This window comes from Malania oleifera, chromosome 4 (assembly GCF_029873635.1).
Source record: "Malania oleifera isolate guangnan ecotype guangnan chromosome 4, ASM2987363v1, whole genome shotgun sequence".
Lineage (NCBI taxonomy): Eukaryota > Viridiplantae > Streptophyta > Magnoliopsida > Santalales > Ximeniaceae > Malania > Malania oleifera.
The window spans coordinates 119,839,662-119,850,103 of record NC_080420.1 but is presented as its reverse complement, the minus strand read 5'-3'; the positions used below and the strand labels follow the sequence as shown (position 1 = coordinate 119,850,103).

At 33.4% G+C, this 10,442-nt stretch overlaps 1 protein-coding gene across 1 annotated transcript; it reads left to right on the top strand.

Annotated features, from left to right (window-relative positions):
- Positions 1-1,812: 1,812 nt before the first annotated feature.
- Positions 1,813-10,197, top strand: LOC131153974 (xyloglucan endotransglucosylase/hydrolase protein 3-like). The gene is made up of 2 exons (XM_058106418.1): positions 1,813-1,958; positions 9,777-10,197. Exons 1-2 carry the CDS (start codon positions 1,813-1,815, stop codon positions 10,195-10,197), a joined length of 567 nt encoding a protein of 188 aa, XP_057962401.1.
- Positions 10,198-10,442: the final 245 nt, after the last annotated feature.

Sequence of the window (10,442 nt, the reverse complement as noted above, 5' to 3'; positions counted from 1 at the left end):
ACAGACTTATTAATTTATTTCAGGGAGGGTAATTTTGATTAATCTGACCGTTCGATAGAACGGGCGCGTAGGGGTGCTAATCCTTCCCCTCGCGTAACCGTACTCCCGAGCCCGACTATGGTAGCGTAGACGATTATATCCCTAATGGGTAGGTTAGTAATCAAGTGTTTCAACAACACTCCAAAAGGTAGGGACGACTCCATCACAACATGTTTTCTATGAAAAAAAAATCACTTGTTAAAATCACATATTTTTCCCAGTTCGTAGTCTTACCCCATTTTTGCCAAAAAGTATTCTCTAGGAAGGTTCGGGACGTCCGACAGCTTGGGAAATCCGTGGGATACGGAGAGTTCCGAGCCAATGATTTAATTGAGGATTATCCCAAAATCCTAATCTAATGAGCCTTCTGAGTGCCCTTCCCATGTTTTGTACAAATTGTCAGTATGATGTTTTGTTGGCAGGTTACTTCCGAATAAATCATAGTAAGTAATGGCTCACTTGCTTGTGTTCGTTATTCTGTGGATATAAGCATGTGATTGACTGTGATGCCTGATCTGCATGAGTAATAAAGCATGTGACTACTTGTTTCCATGACTTGTGTGAATAAAGCATGTGTTTTAATCTGAATAATAGATGGATGTGGGGTAGAGGGCATAGGCTGAAAATGATGAATTCGCACACTCTCACAGCTCCATACTTGGGCTTTCCCTTGCTAGGATTAGAAAAGAGTGTAATAGTGCCAGTTCCCATGTGGCATGGCTTATGGGGACCCGCGAACCACTCCGCTCGGTGCGAGCTTTGTCCGGACCTTTGTGAAAGAGGATAAGGTTTCAATTTGGAAGCTGCTTGCATCAAAAGGATTTAGAGGCCGAACCACACTGATTGTCCATTAATCCTCGCTGGGTAGAGGCCTTAGAGAAAATAGAGCCTTAGAGAACCCTATGTACATACTTATCCCAGGGTTTGGGACAAAGGTCACATCCTTCTCCACATGTTGTAATCCATGTCTTTTATACATATGTTTTAAATTGTGTTGTGCGCATCCTACATCCATGTTAGGCATTCGTATCACTTGGCTAATCTTTCAGAAAGAGGCCAATTCATTTTTGTAAAGTCAAATTTCCCAAAGTACCCTGTCAAGGGGAGAACATATTATTCCTGAGATCATTAATGAGTGTGGTTTTTCCCGAAACCTTGGCCAAATGATTGTTAGGCTACATTACATGCACACATGCTTGCATGTTCTCCTCCGATGAGCTAGAAATCACATTCTGATTTCCTGTAAAATTAGGCCGAATGAAAGACCGAAACTTCAAGATTGAGCCCACTTCTACCCACCCTTACAATACTAGAAGCAAAGCAAAAATCATGGTGGAACACATAGAAAACTGGGTGCTGGGCATAGAGCAAGGACAAGAGGAACTAAGCAATCAGATGAAAAGAATATTGGACCTACTGTTAGAGAAAGGAAAGATAGACTAGGATCAGGATAATGAAAAAGAAACAGATCCTATCCATCCGCCAAGCTTCACACCAATTCATGGGAAGTCATCAGGACTGCCACAGTGCACCTCAGAGAAACCACCACCTGGTGTGCCCCCCTTTGCTCTAGCAACGACAACTCCAGGAATAGGAATGCCTTCGTCAATAGTTGTGGGAACAAGAAAGACTATGACAGACGTTAGTACCGTGTGCAGACGAATGCTTTGAAGAAGGGTTATAAGAGCCATAGAAGGGGCCCAAACCTCCAATACCACTAGACCCTCGAATTATTGCTTAGTGCCCAATGTAGTACTCCATCCGAAATTTAAAATGCCTGACTTTGAGAAGTTTGATGGGATCACGTGCCCTCGGACCCACATCCGCATGTATTGCCAGTCAATGACCGCTTATGCTGACAATGAGAAGTTGATGATGCATTGCTTCCGGAGCAATCTCACGGGGACAGCGGCTAGATGGTATGTCCAGCAAAACAGGGCCCAAATCCGCACATGGGGAGATTTGGCAGATGCTTTCGAGGAACAATATCGTCAATCATAACACATGGCTCCTTGATAGAATGTCTTTTTTGAAAATGAGAATAACCACAGAACTTCCGAGGCATATGCGCACCGTTGGACGGATACAACGATCCAAGTGGACCCCCCCCCTGGCGGTAGGTGACCAGGAAGCTATCACGTTATTCATAAATACATTGAAAGACCCCTACCGCGGGCATCTTCAGGATCAACTCCCCATGACTTCATGGACATCGTGGCCGCGGGAAGTAGGATTGAAGCCGACATCAGACCAGAAAAGAATAAACTATTTTCTTTTGCATAATCTTTATTTTGTCCTTAGATTATTGGAAGCAACATAGCTTAGTTTGTATAGTTAATAATAATGTATAAAATAAACAAAAAAATAAAGAGGGAAAAAAAGCAATTTCACACTGGATGTAATCATGCCACTGTTCTAAAGGTTAAATTGTTCTCCTTTCAATAAACCCAAGTTTGAAAGCCCATGGATTATCACTGCTACTAGTGAGGCCCACTCTCTTTCCTAATTGGGCTTCACTCAAAAAAATATTAACCAACCTTTACAACCTCGAACCATGTGTTCTTATATGCACATTGGACTCGGAAAACAAAGAAAAAATTCATTTATTCAAATTGAAATACGATTCTAATTTCCATATTACCCCTGTTTAGTATATCAGACTAGTGTTCCAAACCCTAGAATCCTAAGTTCACTACCCTATATCTTATTTGGGAGTTATTGACAAAGGGGCGAATGCGCGCAAGGAAAGCGAGAAAAAGGGGTGCAGAAAGAAGAAAGAACCCGGGGGGCGAAGGGGGAGGGGACGGGGGGGGGTTTAAGGTTTGAACGTGAATTTCTATTAATTTTAGGCTTCTTAAAACATTTATTACACTTTGTAATTTTAAGGTTGTTTTTCTTTTTCTTATCAAACATAAAAGAGCTTTGTCCTTTTATAAATCTCTTGCAAAGTTAAAAATCGATCCTTTCTTTCTTTTTCTTTTCATGAGATTTAACTTGAAGTATTTTTCTCATTTAAAATATTTTCCATTTATTTCATTTGAGGGGATATCAAAAAAGGAAGGAAAGTAAAGTTGAGGACATATTTTTTCCACCTAAACAAAAATGGTTCGCAAAATTCAACTTTTTTGTTAAAATGTTTACTTTTTAGAAGACAATTAGTTTAGCAAAATATGTTATAAAAGTTCCTAAGTGTAATTTTAAATCCAGGGTGGCGTTCATAAACCATACACAGCTCCCAAGGGCAGGTTGCCTTTACCATTGTACCAAATTAATACCAGAGCATTCTATACATCCTCACATACATCAAAATATCTCTAGGGTCAAACACAAAATAACTCTAACACTATTACAAAATCTTACCCTTCTCACAGGGTAATCTCCCTAGCTCAACGGCGGCCCTGACCCGCCAGTCTCTCAGGAGCTCCTGAAAAATTAATTAAGTTTGGGAGTGAGACACTTCTCAGTAAGGGAAAATAAACTAAATACAGCTGTGTGGCAACATGAATATTTAATGCATTTGTACGTATATAGTACATTTCATAATTCTATAAACATAATCATATCGTACTGGGTAAACATATATTTTCACATCTGTTAACAAATCATATCATACATAAAATCATCTGTTATAACTGTAGTACTGAAAACAAACCCAGGATGACTAGCTAGCTGGTGTCATGTATTACCCCCCATGATAGGTTGTGCAGCCCGAAGGCGGGACCCGACAATGGCTGGCCGACCACTGCCGAATCAAATATGTCTGTAAGTACGATGAGCCCGCCACACCCTGGTCCGGACTGCCAGGTGGACGTCCACACTCTACTGAAAGCCACATCGACTATCCATCTCCCATCCCCTCGTGGGACGGTAGCACTAATAAGGCCTCGTGCCAAAATGAACCCATAGCTACGGTACCGAGCTCCTAGTCTGAACTAAACTAACATCCTGGTTCTGAAAACATATAATACATGATCATACGTAACATCAATACGGCCTCGTGCCGAAAACATAGATACGGCCTCGCGCCGAAATCATACATATGGCCTCGCGCCAAAATCATAGTAACTATGGCCTCGCGTCAATAATATAAATACGGCCTCGTGCCGATAGCATAGATTCGGCCTCGTGCCGATAACATAAATACATGGCCTCGCGCCAATAACATAAATACGGCCTCGTGCCGATAACATAAATATATGGCCTCGCGCCAAAATTGTTTCAGGTATATATATACTGAAAATACATCATTTATCACAACATAACTCATATTTCCATAAATGCTTGGTTCGTAAAATCTTTCACATCATAATACATTTCACATAAAATAATATTCATGCCACACATATGCTGTTAAAAGTCATACTTCATATTCTAAAATCGTGAATTTCTTACATCTCATACATACATATACATTTTAATCATCATAGCAGTATTTTCCCAATCGTACATTTCATTCGAAATACACAATATAGCATATATTTTTCTGAAAATAAATTTACTCATAATCAATAATAATTTGTATGAAAAATTACTGCTTTAGTTTATTCCATTACCTGACTATTGAGAAATTCCTTAGGACCCAAAATTTCACGCCCTTAACGCCCGAAATTTAATTCCTGCAATTTACATTCTTCCCCAGATTAATTAATCTATTTCTCCAAAATAATACTCATCTAGCCTTCCTTAGGCTCCATACACTTCAAATTAATATTTAAACTATTATTTAATATCCCTACTTAATTTTTCCAAATTTTACCTACGGGTCCCAAAATTACACCCGCGGCGCTCACCCGAACCCTAAATTTCAGAAATCCTATTTCAGTCGCAGATGCTTAATATTTTAGCATTTCTAAATTAATGCTAATTAATTAAAAATAAGCCCCTTAATAATAGCCGCACCCCAAATTTGGAGTTTTGGTCCGACACCCCCACGAGAATTCCGTCCCACTAGACTTGTAGAGAATCATCCCTAGATTCTCGTGGTGGTGTCCGTTCGTCAATTGGGCTTATATTTTGCAAGAAATTAAAGAAAAAAGGGAAAATGGCTTACCCTAGGGAATATGCCTACGCCGCTCCTACCATCGATCCACTCCAGTAGAAATGACGGCAGCAGCGAATGGAGTCCAGTGGTATCTTCGGATTTTCGATCGGGCGAAAATCCGTCGTGAAATCGAGGAGAGAGGGAGAGAGAACGTGAGGAGAGAGAGAGCGTTCTGAGAGTTGCAGAAGAATAAAAATAAAGAAAGGAAAAGTAAAGAAGAAGAAGAAGAAGAAGAAAGTAAAGTAAAATAAAATAAAATAAAAAAAGAATTCATTCCTTCAAGAAACGTCCTGAAGGTTTCTCTTTTTACCTATATAATTATATTATATTACATTATTTTTTTTTTTCCTTTTTACTTTAATCCTTATATATATATATATATATATATATACACACACACATATATCTTTAATATTATTTATTTAATCAATTCAATTTAATAATATTTAATTAATATTAATAATATATTTTATTAACAAAAATAGAAATAAATTTTAATTATTATTATTTTTTTCTTTTTCTTTTAAATCCGATTAATTAATTAATTAATTAATTTTAATTATTTATTTTTATTTTTTGGAATTCATTCCACTAATATTTTATATCTCTTTTTGGGGTTTTTACAATTATAAAAAATATATTAAATTTCTTCTAAATCTACACAAATTAAAACATAAGATCTGAAATTCATACTCCAAACACTACCTTTGAAGAATTTACTATTATTTTATAGAATTTTAAAATTATTAATCTATATATCAATGCATTATCAATGATCATAAATATGCATGTGAAAATTTTATTTGAAATTTAAATTGTTTCTTTTCATAATTTGCATCTTCCAATTTAAAATTGAGGAAAGAAGACACTGCCATGTGAGCCTTCATAAATTTAGGAGTTTCTTGTTCTCCAAATATTGCAAAAGGAGGAGGCTCATGCCAGCAGCTTAGCGACGATTGGTAGGGAGAGTTTCTTCTTATCTTCAAGGTGTGTTTAATATTTGTGAATACTTTTTTTAATGATTAGGAACATTGAATTCAAGCTTTTAATTTGAATTGTGTGAATTTTAAAGTAATATATGATTTTAATAAATTAATTTTTAAATTCAATACATTAACAACGATCATGAATATGTGCATAAAAAAATTTTTTCACATTTATTTCTTTTTATAATTTGCTTTTTGCAATTATAAAACCAAAGAAAAAGACATGCACATGAGGTAATTAAAGAAAAAAAACAAATTTTTTTCTTCCTCTACTTGTGTGAAGAAGGCAAATGTTAATTGGATCCTTCCCCCCTATATACTAACAACCTTCTTCTACTTCTATATAAAGCTCTAAATATACCCAACAATACATCCATCACATCTCACAACGTTGTAGTCCAACATAGTTATATTAATATATACTTTAGTTTGAGCTTATGGATTCTTTTCTACAAGGTCTCTTTGCCTATATCCTTGTCTTTGGCGGCCAAGCAAGTTGCACTGGTAATGATACCTTCAATCCTCTTTCTAATCTTAGTAAGTTTGGAAACAACTATCTAATCGAATATGGTCAACCTCATACAACTCTCTCTAACAATGGATTGCAAATCCAACTTTTAGAAGATCGAAATGGAGGTCTCTCCCTCTCTCTCACACACACACACACACAACCAAGCACTTTATTTATATTTAGTTTGATTTTAAGAATTGACAGTTTGGTAACAATTTTAAAATTTTATCAATGAAACCATTGAGTTTGGATTGTGGTTCAGCCCATGTGAAAGCCGATCCAAAATATTAAACTAGGATGCATACATAATTTTATATTTTATGCTACAACTTTTTTAGCTATTATGTATATATATATATACTCATTCACACTAAAATTTTAAAATCTCAAACATTAAATTTAGGTTCATGATTTTAGTATCATTATATATATGTGGTCCTCGGTGTTGTCATAATCATTAAGTCAATATTTAATGAGACGTTGTACGAATGTACAGTTCAAGTTTTGCGGTAACCCATTAAAATTTAACTTTAATTTATAAAATATTTGATGAAAATCAAGTTTAAACAATTCACATATAACTTGGCAAGTTTATGGTTCAATTACGATTTGCAATTTCCCCAAATTACATGATTTTGTTTTACTTTAATCCAACACATGCTTGACCATAGCTTTTGAGCCTTCATTTAATATTTAAGTTTTGTAGGTCTGTAGTTCTTGAATAGGTTATGCTTTATCAATCTATAAACATCTCGAGTTTGATTTCTAGAACCTATGTTTTGTTTGTATTTTCAAACTCAATGACAATAAGCCATTGTTATAAAATATCTTGAAGTTTTACAAAGGCAAATTAAAATTTTATATGAAAATTAATTTTAAAACTAGGGAGTCTTCCTATATTCTTAAAATGTAAGACAAGACAATAGCCTGTGGGATTTGCATTAGTATTATTATCTAACACATTTACTGAGTAAGTTTTTTTTTTTTTTTGTATATTTAAGGGGTTAGGTTCAGATCAATAAACATGTATGGTTCCGGATTCTTTGCTATGAAGTTAAAGATTGTGAACACAGATAATGGAATTGTCATGGCTATCTATGTAAAGATTTCGGTCTTTTAAATTTGCTAAAAATAATTTTTCTTTTTGTAAAAAATTATTCTCCTCTTTAATTACTATTAGTTCAACTTGTGCTAATTATATAAATGCATTGTGCACAATTTCAGTTAATTTCGGTTCTTAAGAGCGATACGGATCCAGTGAATCATGATGAACTTGATTTTGAGTTCTTGGGTGGTTGGAGAAATCCTTACATTTTGCAAACTAATGTGTTCCTTGACGACTTCGGAGGAAGAGAGCAAAGGATTCCACTATGGTTTGATCCCACGAAAGATTTTCACTTGTACCAAATCCTTTGGAACCAAAAACAAGTAGTGTATACACGAATACCATGACCCCTTTTTTTGTTTATATATATATAAATACATATAGTTTATTATGATTATTACTTTTCAATCCACTAGCAGCTCCTTTGGTTAGACGAAATAGATGAAATATAGTTTAAATTTTTGGAATCGAAAGAATAGTTATTCCTTATTATGCACTTATAAAATGTCACATTGTTATTTGCTTTAATTGTAACTAACCTTCTAAAACTAATCTATTTCTGGAAATAGTCATTTCGCAAGCCAAACGTAATCTAAGGGGTCGTTTGGTTTACTATAAAAAACTAGAGAAACGAAAACCAAAAACCAAAAAGAGAAACTAAAAACTGAAAACTAGCTAGCAAGTTGTTTGGTTAACATTCATAAACTAAAACAAATTAAAAGCTTAATTAAAAATACTCATTTTCATCTTTAAATCAAATAATATTATGATAATATGATTAAAGTGATAAAATTACAAATAATACACACTAAAAATTACTATAGTAAAAATAAATTTTATTATAATTATTTCACTTAATTGTTCTATTTTCAAATTTTACTTCATAATAAAAATTTTATTACACATGACAATTGAAAAATAGTAAAAATATTTTTCTGTACATATTTTTAAAATTTCTATATATTTTTATTTTGATTATATTTAGATTCATATGATCATTTAATTCTGATTTTAAATTAAAAGTGTATTAAATGAATAATTTAATCCAAAAAAACTATTTCTAGACATCAAATTTTTTTACAATAGGTTGTCAAAATAACTGAAAATCATAAATTCTGGTTTTCAGTTTTTTAGTAAATAACTGTAAACTAGCGATAGAAACAAAAGACATACAACAAAAGGGTCTGTTTAAAATCATTGCTGTTTTCTATTTTCTAGTTTCTATTTCTCCATAGCTAAAAAGCATATTATAAAAGTGCGTTTGTTTCCTATTTTCAATTTCCTATTTCTATTGTCGATTTTTAGTTGTTTGCCAAAAAACTGAAAATGAGGTTTTTATAGTTTTCAGTTATTTTAACAACTTGCTGCAAAAAATGTTAATATCCAGAAATAGTTTTTTGAATTAAATTATTTATTTTATACACTTTTAAATTAAAATCAAAATTAAATGATCAGATGAATGTAAATATAATGAAAAGAAAAATATAAATATTTTTTAAAGAATAATAATAAAGTCAATTACAAAATGCTTTTACTATGTCTCAATTGTCATATCCAATAAATTTTTTTATTGAGTAAAATAAATTTTGTTTTATTATAAAATTTTTATTAGTTAAAATAATTATAATAAATTTTATTTTCATTATAGTAATTTTTTAAAATTTTTATTATTCGAAATTTTATTATTTTAGTCATATTTTATAATTTTTTGATTGAAATATGAAAATGAGAATTTTTTTAATTAGGTTTTTAATTTGTATCAGGTTGATCAAATAGATTGCTGGTTTATTGTTTTTAATTTCTATTTCTATTTTCGATTTTTCTTTATGACTTCCGTTTCTCTAATTTTTGAGAGTGATAACCAAGCAACCCCTAAATAAACGCATTTTTATACTCTGTTTCTTCACTGTGGAAGAACAGAAACACACAAAAAGAAAAAAAAAAAAAAAAAAAAAAACAACAACAACAATACCAAGCATGGACTAAGAGATTCATTGGGTCTTGAACTGCACACTAGTGAGAGTAATTCCTCTCCAATTTTCAATAGTGACTTCTAATCTTCTTTTAGTATTATTATTTTATTTTATTTTTCAGGTTTTTTGTGGATGGGACTCCAGTCAGAGTGATTAAGAGAAGTGGTGGATTGAGGTACCCTTCAAAACCAATGTATGTGAAAGGAAGCATATGGCAAGGACTTTGGGCATTGCCTAAAGGTACGACGACGGATTGGAGAAAAGCACCCTTCGCAGTCCAATACCAATCATTTGACATTGCTGGTTGCGTAGTCCCCCCAAATGGAAACATCAACTCTTGCCAGGCTAAGTCTAAAGGGAATTGGTGGAATCAGGATGGGTTTGGGCAGCTAAGTCCTACTCAACAAAAACTTTATAACAATGTGATGAAGAATCTGTGTTATAATTATTGTGTAGACCTGCCAAGATACAAGGGAAATGCTCCACCGGAATGCCGCGGCCAATTCAACCCAACTATTGCAAAGCCGTGGTGTTGGGTTTAGTGTCAAAATTAAAAGGATAGTTTGGAGGAGTTATGCAGTGTTATCATCATCCTGTCTTCTTCTATTGAATAAATAATGAGTAAAAGGAAAACTCATTTTCTATTATATTTTCTCTCACTATTCAATAATATTAAAGATAAAAACTTATCATTATATATATATATATAGTCATCGGTGCTGTCACAATCTCAAGCTGACATTTAGCTTTATATGTACAAAAGTATTATAATATTGTTGACAAATGG

Excerpts from the sequence above, each read along its gene's own strand:
- LOC131153974 (XM_058106418.1), top strand. The coding sequence starts at position 1,813 with ATGCCTGACTTTGAGAAGTTTGATGGGATCACGTGCCCTCGGACCCAC. Across the intron at positions 1,959-9,776 it reads ACGGGGACAGCGGCTAGATG|GTTTTTTGTGGATGGGACTC; the intron begins GTATGTCCAGCA and ends TTTATTTTTCAG.